Source organism: Bos taurus, chromosome 9 (genome assembly GCF_002263795.3).
Source record: "Bos taurus isolate L1 Dominette 01449 registration number 42190680 breed Hereford chromosome 9, ARS-UCD2.0, whole genome shotgun sequence".
NCBI classification, from domain to species: Eukaryota; Metazoa; Chordata; class Mammalia; order Artiodactyla; family Bovidae; genus Bos; species Bos taurus.
Genome location: NC_037336.1, coordinates 9,106,473 through 9,129,636, shown reverse-complemented (window position 1 = coordinate 9,129,636; position 23,164 = coordinate 9,106,473). Strand labels below are relative to the sequence as shown.

At 39.1% G+C, this 23,164-nt stretch overlaps 1 protein-coding gene across 1 annotated transcript in view; it reads right to left on the bottom strand.

Moving 5' to 3' along the window:
* The window catches only part of COL19A1 (collagen type XIX alpha 1 chain), a 431,873-nt gene that overhangs the window by 168,365 nt on the left and 240,344 nt on the right, over positions 1–23,164 (bottom strand). The window contains exon 14 of the mRNA XM_015472743.3: positions 19,100–19,153. Coding sequence (XP_015328229.2) covers positions 19,100–19,153 — 54 coding nt within the window. The remainder of the gene's footprint in view (positions 1–19,099; positions 19,154–23,164) is intronic.

Below are 23,164 nucleotides of genomic sequence, written 5' to 3'. Positions count from 1 at the left end.
AGAAAGGTAGCATGTCACCACTACCCCTGGTCCTCCTTTTCCATTCTCTTTGAGTGTTTCTATAGCTGAGTAGGCAATATTTATAAGACTCTTTCATAGAACACAGGGCTTCCCTAGTAGCTCAGACGGTAAAACATCTGCCTGCAATGTGGGAGACCTGGGTTTGATCCCTGGGTCGGGAAGATCCCCTGGTGAAGGAAATGGCAACCCACTCCAGTACTTGTGCATGGAAAATTCCATGGATGGCAGAGCCTGGTAGGCTACAGTCCATGGAGTCACAAAGAGTCACTGTCATAGAATACAGGTCACCAGAATTCACTCAGTGCTTCCAGCTTAATCCTATAATCTACCTGAGGGCTAGACCATGATGAATTAGATTAGAATCTTGAGTGATTTGCCTGAAGTCACAAATTAATCCAATCCTACACCTGGAAAAAGAGCTGCTTTGATTCCACCCTAATCTTCCCACCCCACCCCTACCCCCTCGCTGGCCAAGCAGTGCTGTCCCAATTCTTGGTGCAGGATAAGCAGGGTTTGGATCTGAAAGTGCAGGCTTTACATCGTTTGCATGGAGACTACAAAAGGACCAATTGTACCTATTCACATTTGTCCCTTTTAATGTGTGGCCTTAATTAGAGAAATAATGTTCAGTTCAGCTCAGTTCAGTTGTTTAGTCGTCTCCGACTCTTTGCGACCCCATGAACCGCAGCACGCCAGGCCTCCCTGTCCATCACCAACTCCCGGAGTCCACTCAAACCCATGTCCATTGTGTTGGTGATGCCATCCAACCATCTCATCCTCTGTCATCCCCTTCTTCTGTTCTCAATCTTTCCCAGCATCAGGGTCTTTTCCAATGAGTCAGCTCTCTGCATCAGGTGGCCAAAGTATTGGAGTTTCAGCTTCAACATCAGTCCTTTCAATGAACACCCAGGACTGATCTTCTTTAGGATGGACTGGTTGGATCTCCTTGCAGTCCAAGGGACTCTCAAGAGTCTTCTCCAACACCACAGTTCAGAAGCATCCATTCTTCCGCGATCATCTTTCTTTATAGTCCAACTCTCACATCCATGCATGACTACTGGAAAAACCATAGCCTTGACTAGCTGGACCTTTGTTGGCAAAGGAATGTCTCTGCTTTTTAATATGCTGTCTAGGTTGGCCATACTTTTCTTCCAAGGAGTAAGCATCTTTTAATTTTATGGCTGCCATCACCATCCACAGTGATTTTGGAGCCCAGAAAAATAAAGTTAGCCACTGTTTCCACTGTTTCCCCATCTATTTGCCATGAAGTGATGGGACTGGATGCCATGATCTTAGTTTTCTGAATGTTGAGCTTTAAGCCAACTTTTTCACTCTCTTCTTTCACTTTCATCAAGAGAAATAATGTGGCTTTCGTTAAATTCTCAACATGCAAATCTGGATTCTGGAATGAGGCCACAAAACAGCAGTGGGTACTTTCTTATCATACAGAATAATGAGATTAATAGTCCTGTAGCCTTGGAAAACTGTCAAATATTTCCCACCCTCAGTTTCCTTTATTGGTGGATTGGAATGATACAACCACTTGCCTTGTAGCTCTAAAATGTGACAATTTAATGTCCCTGAAATACATCCCCCAACCTGTTTATCTGAAATGGCTCCTAGCTTTTCTATGCCTCAGTGTCTGAGTGCCTCCAGTTTGGAGGAGTCCCCTTGAGATAGTGCTCTTCTTCCACAGTAGAGACCAGCTCTTGGGCACACTCACATAAATAAATAAGCCATTCTGAGTCAAGATCCTATTGGGAATACATGAAACCTTTCCTCTTTACCAATCCAAATAACAGAGACATCTTATAAAGCCATGCTGCTACAATCAATAGTGTCATCTGACCCTTAAGTTAAATAAATAAGAACCTAAGCTGGTTGTTTAATGATCTACACAAGAATCATTGGAACAAAACCACTGATTACAATCTCATTCTTGTTGCAGCCTTTCTAGGGCACTTTGGGTCTTGTGCTTCAAGGGCACTGCAGAGACTCCCTAATTAGAGTGAAGTTCACCACAGTGGACCACAGGCTCACCGTCATTAACAAATGTGATCTTTAACTTTATCTAAGGGGTTGCCTGGTCTCACAAAGTCAGGGTTACATCTCTACTGTGTCTCTCTTTTCCACCTGATTCTAATTAGACTGAGCTAGACATTGTCTCGCAACATTTTGTTCCTTCAATTTCTCTTTCATTCTAGTCCAAGTATGAGCAAAAGTGGAGGATTCTTTTCCTGGTCACACAACTATTCCCTTGGAGACATTTGTTTGACATTAACATATATTAGCCTCTTATTCTTCTTCCTGCCTTACTCCATTGCTGCAGCAACTATATTTGAGGCAGTTTTGGGGGAAATCAAGCTATAGTGAGCAGGAACATCTGGGTGACAGGATACTAGGAGAAAATTGTGAAGTACAAATTTTACCAATGTCATTCCTTACAGTCTTTTTCAAAGTTCTCTAAAATCCTTATTCTATATCTTGAAGGACATCTAACTGACAAGAACTCCAAAATACTATTAAGAAATCTCACAAATATTTAATCATATCTTATTATGTGAACCAGTTGATGGTGAAATCAAGTGCGTCTCTGACCATGGGGGGCCACCCTGACCCATGCTGAGTACCCACCCCTCCTCTTTTTCCAGCACAGCTCCCTCTAGGGTGAGGCTGTTGGTTCTTGGGAGTGGAGACAGCACACCCTGGAAGGGACCTAAACCTCAAGGCTCCTGCTCTAGCAGCTTGAGACCTGACTCCACCCCTGATAGGGTAATGAAGATCACTGAGCAGAGGGGACACACAGGTTCAAACCTGGTTCTGACTCCAGCCCCACCATCCAAAGCCCCTCCGCCTATCAAGCTAATGACTGTCATCATACCCTGAGGCAAGACACAGCTTTTGTTCACATCAATCCAGCAATCCCACCAAAGTCACAGGGTACTTGCAGACTACACAGGGACACTCCCACATAAGGACATCTCCCCAAGACCATCATAGGTAGTTGTTTCACCTAATTTCATAGAGAGAGACAAAATGAGAAGCTACAGGGATTTGTCTCAATTGAGAGAGGAAGATAAAACCCCTAATATATATATGTATATATATATTATATATATATATATATATACACACACATATATGTACATATATGTAATGAAACAGAAATAAAAACTTACCAGATAAAGAAATCAAAGCATTAGCAATAAAAATGCTAACTAAATTAAAGGAAATAATAATTGAACACAGTAAGAATTCTAACAAGGAACTAGAAAATATAATAAATAATCAGACAGAAGTAAATAATTCAATAACTGAATGAAAAACACACTAGAAGGAATGAATAACAGATTAGGTGATAAGGAAGATCACAGAACTCATCTGGAAGACAGAATAATGAAGATCACTCAAATAGAAGAGCAAAAAGAGACATACGTTTTAAAAAGCACAGTTTAAGAGATCTATGTAACAACATCAAGCACACTAACATTCACATTATAGGGGTCCCAGAAGGAAAGGAGGGAGAGAAAAAAGGGTCAAAAATATATTTGCTGACATGATGACTAAAAACTTTCCAAAGATGAAGAAGGAAAGAGAGTTTTTAGACATGGGAAGCACAGAGAGGCACAAACAAGATGAAGCCAGAGACTCACAACAATCTATGCAATTAAAATGGTAAAAGTTACAGAGAAATAGAATTTTAAAGGCAACAAGAAAGAGACAAAGAGTCATGGGGAGCAATCTTAAGACTATCAGCTGATTTTTCTTCAGAAACTTTCCAACCAGAAGGGAGTGGCATGATATATTTGAAGATTTGAAAGGGAAAAATCTACAATCTAAAACACCCTACCCAGCAAGGTTATCATTCAGAATTTTGTTGTTTTTGATCAATCGCTCAGTCGTTTCTGACTCTTTGAAACCCCATGGACTGAATTAAAGGAAAATTCAGAATTAAAGGAGAGATAAACTTCTAAGATGAGCAAAACACTAAAAAAAATTCGTCAAAACTAAACCGACTCTACAAGAAACATTAAAAGGTCTTCTCTAAGTGGAAAAGACTACAACAAGAAGTAAGAATTTAGAAGAGAGGAAAATCCCACTAGTAAATATATGGTAAATGCTACGGCTTCCCTGGTGGCTCAGATGGTAAACAATCTGCCTGCAATGTGGGAGACCCAGGTTCGATCCCTGGGTCAGGAAGGTCCCCTAGAGAAGGAAAGGGCAACCCATACCAGCACTCTTGCCTGGAGAATTCCATGGACAAAGGAACCTGGTGGGCTACAGTCCATGGGGTTACAAAGGGTCAGATATGACTGAAGGAGCAGAGCACACATGGATCAGCACTTAAGTAGGCAAGTATGACCACTGGAAGTGAGAAATAGATATAAGGGCCTAGATATGATAGATAGAGTGCCTGATGAACTGTGGAATGAGGTTCGTGACATTGTACAGGAGACAGGGATCAAGACCATTCCCATAGAAAAGAAATGCAAAAAAGGAAAACGGCTGTCTGAGGAGGCCTTACAAATAGCTGTGAAAAGAAGAGAAGTGAAAAGCAAAGGAGAAAAGGAAAGATATAAACACCTGAATGCAGAGTTCCAAAGAATAGCAAGAAGAGATAAGAAAGCCTTCTTCAGTGATCACTGCAAAGAAATAGAGGAAAACAAGAGAATGGGAAAGACTAGGGATCTCTTCAAGAAAATTAGAGATACCAAAGGAACATTTCATGCAAAGATGAGCTTGATAAAGGACAGAAATGGTATGGACCTAACAGAAGCAGAAGATATTAAGAAGAGATGGCAAGAATACACAGAAGAACTGTACAAAAAAGATCTTCACAACCCAGATAATCACGATGGTGTGATCACTGACCTAGAGCCAGACATCCTGGAATGTGAAGTCAAGTGGGCCTTAGAAAGCATCACTACGAACAAAGCTAGTGGACGTGATGGAATTCCAGTTGAGCTATTCCAAATCCTGAAAGATGATGCTGTGAAAGTGCTGCACTCAATATGCCAGCAAATTTGGAAAACTCAGCAGTGGCCACAGGACTGGAAAAGGTCAGTTTTCATTCCAATCCCAAAGAAAGGCAATGCCAAAGAATGCTCAAACTACCACACAATTGCACTCATCTCACACGCTAGTAAAGTAATGCTCAAAATTCTCCAAGCCAGGCTTCAGCAATACATGAACCGTGAACTTCCAGATGTTCAAGCTGGTTTTAGAAAAGGCAGAGGAACCAGAGATCAAATTGCCAACATCTGCTGGATTATGGAAAAAGCAAGAGAGTTCCAGAAAAACATTGACTTCTGCTTTATTGACTATGCCAAAGCCTTTGACTGTGTGGATCACAATAAACTGTGGAAAATTCTGAAAGAGATGGGAATACCAGACCACCTGATCTGCCTCTTGAGAAATTTGTATGCAGGTCAGGAAGCAACAGTTAGAACTGGACATGGAACAACAGACTGGTTCCAAATAGGAAAAGGAGTTCATCAAGGCTGTATATTGTCACTCTGTTTATTTAACTTATATGCAGAGTACATCATGAAAAACGCTGGACTGGATGAAACACAAGCTGGAATCAAGATTGCGGGGAGAAATATCAATAACCTCAGATATGCAGATGACACCACCGTTATGGCAGAAAATGAAGAGGAACTCAAAAGCCTCTTGATGAAAGTGAAAGAGGAGAGTGAAAAAGTTGGCTTAAAGCTCAACATTCAGAAAACGAAGATCATGGCATCCGGTCCCACCACTTCATGGGAAATAGAATGGAAAACAGTGGAAACAGTGGCTAACTTTATTTTTCTGGGCTCCAAAATCACTACAGATGGTGACTGCAGCCATGAAATTAAAAGATGCTTACTCCTTGGAATGAAAGTTATGTCCAACCTAGATAGCATATTCAAAAGCAGAGACATTACTTTGCCAACAAAGGTTCGTCTAGTCAAGGCTATGGTTTTTCCTGTGGTCATGTAATGGATGTGAGAGTTGGACTGTGAAGAAGGCTAAGCGCTGAAGAATTGATGCTTTTGAACTGTGGTGTTGGAAAAGACTCTTGAGAGTCCCTTGGACTGCAAGGAGATCCAACCAGTCCATTCTGAAGATCAGCCCTGGGATTTCTTTGGAAGGAATGATGCTAAAGCTGAAACTCCAGTACTTTGGCCACCTCATGCGAAGAGTTGACTCATTGGAAAAGACTCTGATGTTGGGAGGGATTGGGGGCAGGAGGAAAAGGGAACGACAGAGGATGAGATGGCTGGATGGCATCACTGACTCAATGGATGTGAATCTGAGTGAACTCCAGGAGTTGGTGACGGACAGGGAGGCCTGGCGTGCTACGATTCATGGGGTCGCAAAGAGTTGGACACGACCGAGCGACTGATCTGATCTGATCTGATGAGCATTAAAAGACAAAAACTTAAAGTCAACTGTAACTAACACAAACATGGGAAAGGGAAGTAAAAAATGAGAAAGGAGAATTAAAAAATGTCTTTTAGAATATGTTTAAACTTAAATGATTATCAGTTAAAAATACATAGATACAGTTATAGGTCAACATATGTAAACCTCACAGTGACCACAAATCAAGAACCTATAATATACCTGCACCCTGAACCCCATGGCCTGCACCCCACAATCCACATCAGGCCTGAGTCCTCCACCACTGTCTCTGTCTGTACCTGCTGTAGTTCCAGGGAGGCAAATCCCAGTGCCCTGGCATGCCTGCCATCCCACTCTCAGGTCCTACTGAGAACTGGGATGGGAAGCAAGGTGCAAGGGAAGCCCAAGAGGTGTGGACTAATGTGTTTTTCATCATCTGTAACCTGGGTGAGACATTCTGTGAAACCAGCTGGAAGGAGCTGTCCACAGCTAGCTAAGTTTAGGGAGCATCATCTCTGGCCTCCTTGCCCTCCAGTGCCCCAGGGAGACACAAGGTGAGGAATCTCAGGGAAAAACACTGAAGGACACTGCCCACAGTAAGTGAAGCTTGGGAAGGATCGTCTCTACCTTTCCTTTCCCTCTAGGGTGAGACCAAGGGTTAGAAACTCCATGAAACAGACAAACAAAAGGAACATAGAATAGACATACAAAAACTTGGAACACAGGCATACCACTAAAGGCAATTATCAAACCAGAAGAGAAGAAACTAGAGGAACAACAGAGAAAATGACAAAAAAATGAGAAAACAAATAACAGAATGGCAATAAGTACATACCTATTATAGACACTTTAAATGTCAATGCACTAAATACTCCAATAAAGACACAGGGTGGCTGGTTAGATTGGAAACAAGACCCATCTATATGGTGCTTACAAGAGACTTACTTCAGAGCTAAAAATATATAGACTGAAAATGAGGAGATGGGAGAAGATATTTCATGCAATTAGAAATGACAAGAAAGCAAGGATATCAATATTCATGTCAGATAAAATAGACTTTAGAGCAAAGTCTATAATGAAAGACAACAAGGACACTGTATAATGATAAAGGGATCAATACAAGAAGAGGATATCACTTGTCAATATATAAGCAACCAAAATAGGGGCACTAAATATATAAAGCAAATGTTAACAGACATAAAGGAAGAAACTGACAAAAACACAATAATAGTGGAGGACTTTAATAGCCTGCTTACATCAATAGGCAGCTCATCCAGACAGAAAATCAACATGGCAGCCCTGGTCCACAATAGCCCAAATGGATTTATAGATATCTAGAGGACATTTTATCCAAAAGCAGATGAGCAAACATTCTTCTCAAGAGCACATGAGACTTCTCTAGGATGGATCACATGCAAGGCTACAAAACAAATCTAAATAAACTGAAAGCATAGAAATTACAACGAGCATAATTTTGCAACCACAGTGGTATGAACCTAGAAATCAATTACAGGAAGAAAAAAGGGAGGAATACAAACAAGTACAGAACAAACAACATGCTAGTTAAAAACCGATGTGTCAATGAAGAAATAAAAGAGAAAATAGGAAAATACCTCAAGGGAAATGAAAACGGAAACACAAGACTCCAAAATCTATGGGATGCAATACAAGCCTACTTCAATAAATAGGAAAAGTCTCAAATAATCTAATCCACTATCTAAAGGAATTAGAAGAAGAACAATCAAAACCCATAGTCAGAAGAAAGCTGGAAAGAACAAAGATCAAAGAGGAAATAAATAAAATAGAGACCAACAGTCAATAGAAAAGATCTATGAAGCCAAGAACTGTTTTTTTTTTTTTTTAAAGATAAGCAAAATTGATAAAACTTTAACCAGGTTCATTAAAAAGAAAAGATTCAAATGAAATAAAAGAAGAGAAAAACAGCTGATATCATAGAGATACAAAAAGTCTTGAGAATACTGTAAACAGTTATGTACCAGCAAATTGGACAACTTAGAGGAAATGGACAAATTTCTAGAAAAATACAATCTTCAAAGACTGAATAAGAAAGAAATAGACAACATGAATAGACTGATCACTGAGTGCTAAGTCACTTCAGTCATGTCCGACTCTTTGAGACCCTATGGACCCCAGGCTCCTCTGTCCATGGGATTCTCTAGGCAAGAATACTGGAGTGAGTTGCCATGCCCTCCTCCAGGGGATCTTCCCGACTCAATGATCAAACCCGGGTCTCCTGCACAGACTGATTATTAGTAGTAAAGCTGAATTTGTAATAAAAAAGAAACTCCCAGCAAACAAAAGTCCAGGACTGGATGGCTTCACAGGGGCATTCTACCAAACATATAAAGAGGAGGCAACAGCCATCTCCTTCCACCATTGTGAAAACTGAAGAGGAGGGAACACTCCCAGATTCATTCTATGAGCCCAGCATTACTCTGATATCAAAACCAGACAAAGACACTACAAAAAAAATCACATGCCAATATCTGTGATGACTATAAATGTAAAAAATTCTCAATAAAACATTGGCAAATCAATTCCACAAAATATAAAAAAGAATCATACACCATGCTCAAGTGTGATTTATTTCAATGAGTCAATGATAGCTCAATACTCACAAATCAGTCAATGTGACACACTATATTAACAAACTGAAGAATAAAATCACATGATCCTCTCAATAGATGCATAAAATGATACTAAGAAATGGAAAGATATTTCATGTTCTTTAATTGAAAGAGTTAATATTGTTAAAATTACAAAATCTACAGATTTAATATAATACCTATCAAAATATCCATTATATTTTTCACAGAAGTAGAATAGATAACCCTAAAATTTACATGGACCCACAAAAGACCCTTAATTGTTATAGCACTTTTGAGAAAAAAGTACAAACCCAAATTACTAAGCTCCCTGACTTCACACTATACTGCAAAGCTTCAGTCATCAAAACAGCATGGTATTGGTACAAAAACAAACACACAGATCAATAGAACAGAATAGACAGCCCAGAAATAAACCCACACCCTCGTGGTCAATTAATCAATGACAAAGGAGGCAAGAGTATGCAATGGAGAAAAGACTGTCTTTTCAGTAAGTGTTGATGGGAAAACTGAACATCTACATGTAAAAAATGACACAGAACATATTCTTATACAGTACACAAAAATAAAATCAAAATGTATTAAAGATCTAACTGTAAGTCTTCAGGCCTGAAGACCATAAAACTTCTAGAAGAGAACAGTAGAATACTCTTTGACATAATATAGCAATATACATTTTTTGATCTGTCTCCTAAGGAAAGGAAACAAATACTAAAATAAATGTGACCTAATTAAACTTAGAAGCTTTTGCACATCAGAGAAAACCATTGACAAAACAAAAGTGCAACCTACTGAATGGAGAAAATATTTGCAAATAATATGACTGATAACGGGTTACTATCCAAAATAAGTACACAGCTCATGCAACTAAATGTAAAAAAAACCCACCAAAATCCAATTTAAAAATGGGCAGAAGACCTGAATAGATATTTTTCTAAAGAAGACATAGAGTTGGCAAATAGGCACATGCAAAGATGTAATCATCACAGAAAGACAAAATCAAAGAGATATCACCTCACACCTGTTGGAAGAGCTATCATCAAAAAGACAAAAAATAACAAATGCTGGCAAAATGCAGAGAAAATGGAAGCCTTATCTACTGATGGCGGGTAGGTAAACTGGTTCAGTCACTGTGGAAAACAGTATTGAGGCTCCTCAAAATACTAAAAACAGAACTACCATATGATCTCACAATTTCACTCCTGGATATATAGTTAAAGAAGATGAAAACGCTAATTTGAAAAGATACAGGCACTGCAATGTTCATAGCGGGATTATTTACAGTGGCTAAGATATGGAAGCAACCTAAGTGTCCCTCAACAGATGAATAGATAAAGAAGATGTGATATATATTACACACATAAATTGGAATTTATAACCATAAAATGAATTTAATTCTGCCATTTGCAGCAATGTGGATGAAGAGTATCATGCCTAGTGAAATAAATAGTACAGAGAAAGCCAAATATTGTGTGTTATCACTTATATGCAGAATCTAAAATATAAAAGAAACAAATGAATATAACAAAACAGAAACAGACTCACAGGTACAGAGAAAAAAACTAGTGGTTACCAGTGAGGAGAAGGATGGGAGGAATCACAAGACTGGGATATAGGATTAAGGGATACAAGCTATAATAAATAAAATAATAAGCAATAAGGATATATTGTACAGTATAGGGGAATACAGCCTTTATTCTGTAGTAACTTAAATGGAGTATGAGCTACTAAAATGTCAAATCACCACACTGTATAATTGGAACTGATATAATACCAACTACATTTCAATTAAAAGACAAAATAAACCAACATATGATTTATTATATTGTGGAATTCATATCACAGTATATTTTCTCACCAATATTAATTTAACTCAATAAATGTTTTCTCAATTTGTTGACCTTTTATAAGCGTTAATTTTGATAGTCTTGTAGGTAAACTGTGGATAACTGCTGCTGCTGCTAATGTGCTTCAGTTGTGTCCAACTCTGTGCAACCCCATAGACAGCAGCCGACCAGACTCCTCTGTCCCTGGGATTCTGTAGGCAAGAACACTGGAGTGGGTTGCCATTTCCTTCTCCAGGAAGGTGAGTTTCTGGAGAGAAAGTCAAATAAAGGCAAAGTTGGCAATATTAGGTACTGGAACAACAGTAACAGTTCCCCAAAGTCGTCTATGGAGCCCTGCAAACAGGAGTGCTGGGACGTGTGGAGATTTGATGGATTCCACCCTCTGTGCCTCATGTTAGTTTGCGCATTCACAGAAGCTTTTAGGGGAAAGAAGCATAGCAAACTTTTTCACTCTCCTCTTTTACTTTGATCAAGAGGCTCTTTAGTTCTTCACTTTCTGCCATAAGGGTGGTGTCATCTGCATATCTGAGGTTATTGATATTTCTCCCGGCAATCTTGATTCCAGCTTGTGCTTCATCCAGCCCAGGGTTTTTCATGATGTACTCTGTGTGTAAGTTAAATAATAGGGTAACAAGATACAGCCTTGACGTACTCCTTAGTGGTGTCCAACTCTTTGTGACCCCATGGACTGTAGCCCACCAGGCTCCTCTGTCCATGGGATTCTCCAGGCAAGAATATTGGAGTGGGTTGGCATTTCCTTCTCCAAGAAGGTGACTTATATGGCATTTAAAATGTAAATTCTCTATTCAGGATTGAAATTAGGATCCAGCAGCAGAGAAAGTAAGGGTGTGGTGTCACCTAGGTCCCGCAATCCAGATTCCAAACAATCTCGTGTTTGGGGCAGTCCCTAACTGATTCACCAATAAATGTTCTTTCAGAGACCTAGAGCAACTAACTAACAACAGGCCCTGGCTGTTTCAAACCAAGAGGTTGTTCAGATATGCACTTAATGTGACTGTAAGGAGAAATCCAAGGACACATAAAATGATAATTATTTTTTATGTTTTTGGAAATGTTATTAAGAAAAATAAAAGTTTCTCAGTCACGTCTCACTCTTTGTGACCCCTTGGACTATCCAGTCCATGGAATTCTCCAGGCCAGAATACTGGAGTGGGTAGCCATTCCCTTCTCCAGGGGATCTTCCCAACCAGGGATCGAACCCAGGGCTCCCGCATTGCAGGCGGATTCTTTACCAGCTAAGCCACCAGGGAAGCATAAGGAATCTATAGAGGGAATTTGTACAAATGCCAGTTCTTTTGAGGTGTTTCCTGTAAACTTTCACAGATGTGCTCAGCCGTCTGAAATATTCCCCTTTTCACTAAGACATCTCCTTGGGCTCCCATGCAGTTCCCATCCTTTTCTCCCCCCGCCACCCCAGATTCCCCATCGCTGCCTCTCCTTCCTTACAGTGTACCTCCTAATTCCCTCATATCTTTTCTCGCAAGTTTTGTTTCCAATGCTCTCCCATGTTTTCAACCAAACCTTCTCTCTCAGTTGGCACCACTTCCAGTCACCTCTTCTTTTAACCAGTATCTCTCCCCCAACTTTGCTCCACATTTTAATGCTGCTGAACCCTCTAGGCACCGTAAACTCTCTTCTGCTTACTTCTTGGCCCTTCAGTGTCCTGGTCGCCCTCCTAGGCTTTCTCTGTCATCATGGCTGGACATCTCCTTGGTCTCCAGACAAGTGTCCCCAGCATGCCCTTCTCTACTACTCCCTGATAAACCCTCATCTGAGGCTTAGGGTTAATATTCAACATTAGTTGAATTTTAAAAACCGTGTTAATCTATAAAAGATGTTAGACCGAAACAGGTGTCAGTCAAATGTTTTACTTATAGGACTTCAAAAAGATAACAGAGGGAAAAAATAATGGCCTATAAAAGATTCAAAGAAGAAATAAGGAGGTTAAACAAAAACATAAAACCACAAATCTCAGATATACATCACCACCAAACATTGTTAAGGTTAACAGCAGCTTTTAAGTACAAGAAGTACACTGCTACTATGTTTTATTAAATGAACACATAATCTGAAATTTAGTAGCTTCTAAGACAGTGAAGAAGATAAAGTCAATGAATGAAAATTTAAACAGAATTTTTGGTCTGGTACTTGTGAAAAAATAATGTTCTTACTGTGCATATAGAAAACTACATAAAGGGTTAAACAGAAAAATAAAAGGAATTTATCAATCAGAGTCCTTATGCCTTAATAGAAATAACAGTAGTATTACTAACATTTTTCTATGATGCTTTATAGAAACATAATTTTTTTAAGGTATGTTTACATTTGACACTCATGTTTGATATTGTAGAATAGAAGATACTCTCTTTTTAATCATTGAGAAAAACTAACAAATCAATGATTTCTTCTACTTTCCTTAAAGACATTATACCTAGGAGTAAGGTATATAAACTTGCACATATTATATATTTCATTTCAATAAACTTAGTGATAGTCAACTCCTTCCTGCTCAAACACCTGTAAAAAATATGGATTTGCTTGAGAATAGGTTAATAGAAAAGAATGTTAAATTCCTAGATTTTTCTGTTGTTTTCTATTGCAAATTTCAGAGAAATGAAATATTATTGGTCTTAGCTTTCAGTGTGTGCATCTGTTTGTGCGTATGTACACACACATACTCATACACAGACATGTACATTTGTGTGTCCAAAAGAGCTGTGTGCTGCTTAACTCTTGAGCAGAGAAGAAATAGTGGCAGTAAGTTGGGCCTAAATGAAAATATTTAAGAATACTTATTTCTTTAATGTGGGTCCCCTTCAAGTAACTGAAAAGCAGAATGAATCATTGAGCACATTAGGAAATAATCATTTGTAAATGTGAATAACATCAGTAATACCTGACCTAAATGTCTTCCTTTAACTATACGGCATTTGTAAAAAAGCAATAGTAATAATAATAAAGCTTGTCTAACATTATCTGTAAAATTCTACTACATTCTTTAGTTTCTGACACTGTTACTCTTGATAAGATAGAATAAAAAGTAATATAAAATTACCTGGACTATACATATTTATAAATGGAGTAAATTTGCATAATATAGTGGTTGAACTTTATAATTTGAATATGTTCCTTCATAATTATCATGAAGAATACATAAGTTTGAATTACTGGTTAACTCACCTTCTTCTGAAATGTAAGCTTTGCTAGGGTACAATTTCAATTTGAAGCATCATTATTTTTAAAGAACCTCATTTGAATATTTTTCATTTCAGCTAGTCTGACAAAGACTCTCATAATTATCTTACAAGACAGATTAAGAAATGTGAGTGGGAAGGAAGGAGAGGTCAAATGTATTTGTACATGATTTGTATCACGCCACACGAACATCAATGGTAGACAGGGTGTTACACAGAGTCAGGCCTGTCCTGCTCAGGATTCATTAGTGATGTGAATGAAGACTCAGAGGGTAGGCTTATCAAAATTTAAGGTGGTGTAGAGCTATTGGAGAAGGCGATGGCACCCCACTCCAGTACTCTTGCCTGGAAAATCCCATGGACTGAGAAGCCTGGTGGGCTGCAGTCCATGGGGTCGCTAAGAGTCAGACACGACTGAGCGACTTCACTCTCACTTTTCACTTTCATGCACTGGAGAAGGAAATGGCAACCCACTCCAGTGTTCTTGCCTGGAGAATCCCAGGGACAGGGGAGCCTGGTGGGCTGCCATCTACGGGGTCACACAGAGTCGGACACGACTGAAGCGACTTAGCAGCAGCAGCAGCAGAGCTATTTCACTGAGAAACACCTAACAGAATGGTGTTAGAAACTAAAACCCAGAAGGTGAAATTTAATGACGACAAGGATCAGTTCTTACTCTGCGATTCAGAAAGGCCACTGCACAGTTGTAGGACAGGCAAAGATCTGACTGGGAAGAAGTTTTCATTAAAATAAAGGAGGCGGTGCCCTGAAATGACCACGTCAGCCCAAGTTGGAAGTGCAGTTTCACTGCAGACAGAAGCACACTCAGGGATATAGAGAACAGGCTTGTGGTTGCAAGGGGGAGGGGGTTGGGGGAGCTATAGAGAGGTAGGTTGGGATTAGCAGATGCAAGCTTTTATATATAGAATGGATAAACCACAAGTTCCTACGCTATAGCACAGGGAACTGTATTTAATATTCTATGATAAGCCATAATGGAAAAGAATATTAAAAAGGAATGCCTATATAACTGAGTCACTTTGCTGTACAGCAATAATTAACCTGACATTGCAAATCAACTATACTTTATTTTTAAAAAGAAGTACAATTTCATTGTATATTGAAATTTGTTAAGACAGTAGACCTCATGGTTAAATGTTCTTACCACACAAATTTAAAAAAAAACAACTGCCGCTACCGAGGGAGGAAGTCAGACACTCTGCCTACCTTCACCCACTTAGCTCCATAATTTCCATCTCAAACCACCCAGGGACTATAAGCTACTTTCTGGAGTTGAAATTAAAACTCTGTTTCTTAGTTTTATTATCATTCTACTTTATTGAGTCATTGTTGAAAATTAAAACTGCGCATATTGAAGGTATACAATTTGATCTGATATACTTAACACATCGTGAAATAGCTACAATAATCAAGCTTATTAACGGATCCACCTGCTCACAAATAGTTACCTCTTTGTGGTGGAAACCCCTAAGACCTACTCTTTCATCAAATTTCAAGTATACAACACAGTATTAATTACACTCTCATTGCTGTGCATTAGGTCCCCAGAACTTATTCATTTTGTATATCTAAAACTTTGTACCCTGTGATCCACATCTCCCCTCTCCCCCATCCTATAGTAATCACCACTCTACTCTCTGTTTCTATGGATTTTTACATTTTCAGATTTCACATATAAGTGAGCATCTGTCTTTCCATGACTGGCTTATTTCATTTAGCATAATGTCCTCCAGGTTCATCCATTTTGTTACAAATGGCAAGATTTCCTTCTTTATTGAGGCTGAAATAATATTCCACTGTATGTGTGTGTTTAACTGTATTTTCTTTATTCATTCACCTGTCAATAGATATTTAGGTTGCTTCCAAATCATGGGAGTATGTATATTTCTTCAAAATACTGGTTTCATTCCTTTAGACATGTACCCACTAGTGAGACTGGTGGCTCATAAAGTAGTTCTACTTTCTGGAGGAACCTTCATACTGTTCTCCATGGTGGCTACACCAATTTACATTCCACCAGCAGGGAGCCTGGGTTCCCTCTTCTTCATAACTTTGTCAATGCTTATCTCTTGTCTTTCTGATACTGGCCATTCTAGCAAATGTGGGGTGATATTCACTGTGGTTTTGATTAGTTTTCCTTAATGATTAGCTACATTGAGCACTTTTTCATACAGTCATTGGTCATTTGTATGTCGTCTTCTGAGAAGTGTCTATTCAGGTCCTTTGTCCGGTTGAAAACTGGGTTATTGCATGTTTTGCTACTGAGTTGCATGTGTTCCTTATATTTTGATATGTGTTCCTTAATTATTTTGTTCCTTATATATTAACTAGGGGGTATAACTGATCACTCAGTTTCCATGAAGGGGTAGTTACTATGAGCAAAATGTACCCTGGATGCTGAAGACAGAAGTTAATTAAGAAATATGTTCCTAGATGGAACAATCATCTTGGCCACGACTGTGAGAAAATAAGAAGCTTAGGCATTAACTACACAAGGTCATTTCATCTAGTCCTCTGCCTCCAGTGGGTAAAATGCTTAAAACAGCCTCAAAAGCACAGATCTAGGGAAGTAATCTTCAATTTTTTCTCTAGACTACTTAAAACTTTGATCAGGTAGAGTAATGAACTCTTGGATAATGAGCTGGAGAGCTAAAAAGAGGAAACTATAATTATACACATAGGTGTTGAGAGTAGAACCCAAATGTGACTACTTTGTAAATAGTTTTAAAATATCCATATAATCCACTTAATAGCAATGTGTTCTATTCAGGCTCCTGAACAAACTCCGATTCCCTGTGAGCACTGTAGTAGAATCTATCTCACAGAGCTATTGTGAGAAACAAATGAAATTAGAAATAGGTAACCAGAAGGGAAAGAGACACGTGTACCCCAATGTTCATCGCAGCACTGTTTATAATAGCCAAGACATGGAAGCAACCTAGATGTCCATCAGCAGATGAATGGATAAGAAAGCTGTGGTACATATACACAATGGAGTATTACTCAGCCATTAAAAAGAATACTTTTGAATCAGTTCTAATGAGGTGGATGAAACTGGAGCCTATTATACAGAGTGAAGTAAGCCAGAAGGAAAAACATAAATACAGTATTCTAACGCATATATATGGAATTTAGAAAGATAGTAACAATAACCCAGTGTACGAGACAACAAAAGAGACACTGATGTATAGAACAGTCTTATGGACTCTGTGGGAGAGGGAGAGGGTGGGAAGATTTGGGAGAATGGCAATGAAACATGTAAAATATCATGTAGGAAACGAGTTGCCAGTCCAGGTTCGATGCATGATGCTGGATGCTTGGGGCTGGTGCACTGGGACGGCCCAGAGGGATGGTATGGGGAGGGAGGAGGGAGGAGGGTTCGGGATGGGGAACACATGTATACCTGTGGCGGATTCATTTTGATATTTGGCAAAACTAATACAATTATGTAAAGTTTAAAAATAAAATAAAATTGGAAGATTTAAAAAAAAAAGAAAAAAGAAAAAAAGAAATAGGTAGCCCATAAATGTTAGCTATTATTCACAAAATTTTCCTTCTGTTTTTTTCATCATCCAAACTTATTAAGCCCTATTATGTTCACTGAAATAGCCACTGGGAAAAAGAACTGAACACAGAATTTTTTAACTGAACAAACTTCAATGTCATCTAGTTCATTTTTTTTCCTAATAAACTTTTAATTGTAACTCTGGAAAACAAATTGTGAAAAAGAGAGCTGCTGTAGTAGAAGGAGTTAGTAAAAACAAAGTGTGATGCCATTCACAGGAGCATTGGCTCATCTTAGGTTGCAATAGAAGCCTGTGGTCATAGGCACAGGGCATATTTGCCACACTTAACTCTGCCCTAAATACCATATATACATCCAGTTCCATTACTGACACCTTCAGAAGGTTCATGAGTGTTTTCTGGGAAAGACCACTGGCATGTTAGGTAGTCAGTAATCAAGACAAGAGGAAGAGCTTAGAGAATGTGGATTTTATTATCAATCTGGCAAAAGGCAAACCTTGGTAAAAATACCATAGGTCTTCAAATATTTGAAGGACTCATATATCTGAGGCAACAGACTTATTTGCCAGGGGGCAGAACAGGGAATAATAAATTTAAACGACTAAGAAAGAGTTCTGGGGTTAACATGCTGAGACAGTAAAAGAGAACATGAAATCCAAAGTCAGAAAGCCCAAATTCAAGTCCTGGCTTGATTTTTCATTACTTCTATAACTTTAGGCAAGGCATCTACACTCCATGAGTCACACAATTCTCATCTATAAGGTAACAAAAGTTAAAAATACTACTCATATAAGAAAGCACATACAAAATGTTTGGAATCTTTAGCATGATTTGAAAATAGTTAATAACAGTTAGCCACAGGAATGGGCTACCCCACTGCAGAGAGTGTTCATGGAGGGCTGACCAAGTCTCACCGCAGGGCGGAATTCCTTTTACTGGAGCCAGTAAGCCTAACTGAACTGGAAGGTGACTGCTATACTCCCTCTGCAAGTACGATGTGTTCATGTGAGACATACATATCTCAAAGGTAGGAAAAGTTAACTACAAAGAGTCACTAATGTCAATAATTTAATTTGGCTAAAGAATGCACTTAATATCCACAGTCTTTCCAGAATTCATGAACAGGCTAAAACTCTGCAAAGATAACTCATTAAACTTAAATCAGCAAAGATGAGCTTAACTCAAAACCCCCAAAATAGGATCACGTGTTCCAGATCGAATAACAGTTAATTCATTTCACCCAAACAGTATCTCCGCACTTGTGCTGCCAATCTGGAAAATATATAGAATTTTCTGGATTGTAAAAGCTCTGTCAAAATCTCAAATTTCAGCTTTCAGATAGTTGATATTCTCCCACTGCCCATTTGCCTGATGTATTCCAATTTATTTTTATAAGTGTTCAGAAATAAGTAACCTCTGAGTTAGAATGCCTGCTAGCTGTTCTGAGTTTACTTACCCTCTGACCCTCTTTTCCAGGTGGACCTTGGGGGCCTTGTATCCCCAGGGAACCCTACAAAAAAAAGGGGGGACACATATTAGTAGATTGCTTCAAGCATGCCTGCCTTACAAAGAATGTTGTGAAAATTAATACTAATTTTATTGATTATACAAAAACTTTTAAAGTGATCTGAGCTCTTCCAAGCTTAGACTATATAATACATTAATAATGGTGAACTGTCCTTCTTTGACTGGTTTATCTTCAGAGTTAACAAGACAAAAGAAAAGAAAGACTCTTAAACAGTGATCACTCCCAGGGATGACTCTCATTTGGTTGGAACCATGTCTTTTTTTTTTTTTTTAAATCAACCTGCCATCAATAAATGGTAACAATATTTACAGGCAGAAAAAAATGCCTCTTCATGTATTTAAACTCTATAAATGCAACAGCATTTTTGGTTGAGAGTGGCTCTGTAGTTTTCCTCTGAAAAAACACCCGGTTATGACATCAGCTTCAACATTTATCTATTCATACCACTTAATTTTTAGCCTCATAGACATTATTTAATTCTTTCTCATGAAAAGTATTCTTTCAAGTGGTAGAAAAAATAACCTTTTTTTTCTTCACTTCTACAAAATGTGCAGGAAGTCCCAGATGCACTAATCTGAATCTCCCGATTCTCACAGATAATTACTATTACACAGAAATTCTCAACACAAAAACCAGAATGTTGATACCGTTGCTGTTTAAAGTCTTTGGGATTGATGGTTAGTTGTTACCCCTCTGGAGGCTTCTCAGTCTCTCTGGCTGCTTCCTCCTTCCCTATAACGCCTTTCAATGCGAGGGTTTAGGCCCATTTTCTCCCCGTTCTCCTGCCATGATCTCATATTATACCATGGACTTTAGATTCTCCAGGCCAATGATGCCAAAAGTTTTATTCAATTTATATTTGAGCTTGTAGGTCCACACATCCAAATGCCTGCCTGGTACACCCACTCTGCTCTCCCCAGCATGTGAATTTAGCACAGCAACAGCACATTTAGGGCCCTCCCACCAAAACTGGGGCCTTTTCCAGCACCCCAACTCTGTAGACCCACGCACCATCCTGCTAGAGCTCTTGTTGAGAACCTAGAACTCGCCTTCCATACTTGCCTCTCTCACTTCTCTTTCACATCCAGTCCCCAAGTCCAACTGATGTAGCTCCAAATAGGTGGATTTGATCCATCCATTACTCTCCTCCATCCTTCTGCTCCACCACCTGCTTGCTTGCTCACCTGTAAGAGCTTTCCAGGTGATACTAGACACAGACCCCTCCATCCTCCAGAGCACAAACTGACCTCAAGAAAAGCCAGCCTGACCTCCCTGGATTGTCCACATAAAGAGATGAATGCCTTATTGCACCAGTCTTAAGGTGCCTGTACTTGTTCTTTAAATTATTTATCATAATTCCATTTAAGTAATTATTTAGGAAATGATTCACCAGGCTGTAAGGACAATGGTAGAATCACTGTCTTATTCAATACCAGGCACCTGTTAATGATTGAAAAAAAAATCATAATGAGAAATCAATCCACTGTTTAAAAAAAAAAAAAAGCTTTTGGGTAGAGCCAGCATTTTCAAAGGGTTTTTAGAATATGTATGATTAATCTTCATTCCAATCCCAAAGAAAGGCAATGCCAAAGAATGCTCAAACTACCACACAATTGCACTCATCTCACACGCTAGTAAAGTCATGCTCAAAATTCTCCAAGCCAGGCTTTTCAGCAGTAAGTGAATCATGAACTTCCAAGCTAGTTTTAGAAAAGGCAGAGGAACCAGAGATCAAATTGCCAACATCCGCTGGATCACTGAAAAAGCAAGAGAGTTCCAGAAAAACATCTATTTCTGCTTTATTGACTATGCCAAAGCCTTTGACTGTGTGGACCACAATAAACTGTGGAAAATTCTGAAAGAGATGGAAATACCAGATCACCTGACTTGCCCCTTGAGAAACCTGTATGCAGGTCAGGAAGCAACAGTTAGAACTGGACATGGAACAACAGACTGGTTCCAAATAGGAAAAGGAGTACGTCAAGTCTGTATATTGTCACCCCGCTCATTTAACTTCTATGCAGAGTACATCATGAGAAACACTGGGCTGGAAGAAGCACAAGCTGGAATCAGGATTGCCAGAAGAAATATCAATAACCTCAGATATGCAGATGACACCACCCGTATGGCAGAAAGTGAAGAGGAACTCAAAAGCCTCTTGATGAAAGTGAAAGAGGAGAGTGAAAAAATTGGCTTAAAGCTCAACATTCAGAAAAAAAGATCATGGCATCTGGTCCCATCACTTCGTGGGAAATAATGGGGAAACAGTGGAAACAGTGTCAGACTTTATTTTTCTGGGCTCCAAAATCACTGCAGATGGTGACTGCAGCCATGAAATTAAAAGACGCTTACTCCTTGGAAGGAAAGTTATGACCAACCTAGATAGCATATTCAAAAGCAGAGACATTACTTTGCCAACAAAGGTCTGTCTAGTCAAGGCTATGGTTTTTCCAGTGGTCATGTATGGATGTGAGAGTTGAATTGTGAAGAAGGCTGAGTGCCGAAGAATTGATGCTTTTGAACTGTGGTGTTGGAGAAGACTCTTGAGAGTCCATTGGACTGCAAGGAGATCCAACCAGTCCATTCTGAAGGAGATCAGCCCTGGGATTTCTTTGGAAGGAATGATGCTAAAGCTGAAACTCCAGTACTTTGGCCACCTCATGTGAAGAGTTGACTCTTTGGAAAAGACTTTGATGCTGGGAGGGATTGGGGGCAGGAGGAGAAGGATGAGAAGGAGAGGATGAGATGGCTGGATGGCATCACCAACTCCATGGACGTGAGTGTGAGTGAACTCAGGGAGTTGGTGATGGACAGGGAGGCCTGGCGTGCTGTGATTCATGGGGTCGCAAGAGTCGGACACGACTGAGTGACTGAACTGAACTGAACTGAACTGAACTGAATGGTTAATCTATTATATATTAAATGCCTTAAACTCTTTGGAATATGAGAACTCCAGTAAAGACACACTTGAACATAAGAATTCATCTTCATCCCTTCAGGAGAAGCATTATTATCTATTTTTTAAAAATTAAGATTCATTTTTATAATGTAACCATTTTCTTTAAAAGTCATAACTACATTTAAAGTAAAACATCAGGTGTGCTTGTGAGGATGTGTTTATTATGTATTATTATATATACATTTTTTGGTTTTTCATAGAATTTAAATCTTCATACCATCCAATTTTATTTAGAATAAAAATATCACAAATATATTTTAATTTTTCACTCATAGCTTTTCTTTGATTAAAACTGTCAGAATTTAGTATAAATTCCTGTAACTAATTTTGAAAAAGCATTTATACAAAAAATTCTACATGTATCACCAATGCTTGTGCATGTGTGATCAATCACTGAGTCAAGTTCTATTCTTTGTGACCCTATGGACTGTAGCCCGCCAGACTCCTCTGTCCATGGGATTTTCCTGGCAAGAATACTGGAATGGGTTGCTATCTTCCTCCATGGGATCTTCCTGACTCAGTGCTCAAATCCATGTCTCCTGTGCCTCCTGCACTGCAGGTGAATTCTTTACTGTTGATCCACGTGGCAAGCCATCAATAATGCTCAGTGTTCCCGAAATCTTCCTGAGTCTTCCTCCACACAGTATTCATAAAATGTGGAGAAGGAAATGGCAATCTACTCCAGTATTCTTGCCTGGAAAATTCCCATGGACAAAGGAATCTGGTAGGCTACCATCCATGGGGTCTCAAAGAGCTGGATACGACTGAACAACTGAGCAAGCATTCATAAAATGTACGTATTTATTCTTTTACCTATTTTTGGAAAAATTAATGTTACAGGGGTACGTAGAGCCTATGTTTTATTGATTTCAGTTCAGTTCAGTCTCTCAGTTGTGTCCAACTCTTTGCGACCCCATGAACCACAGCATGCCAGGCATCCCTGTCCATCACCAACTCCCGGAGTCCACCCAAACCCATGTCTATTGAGTCGATGACACCATCCAACCATTTCATCCTCTGTTGTCCCCTTCTTC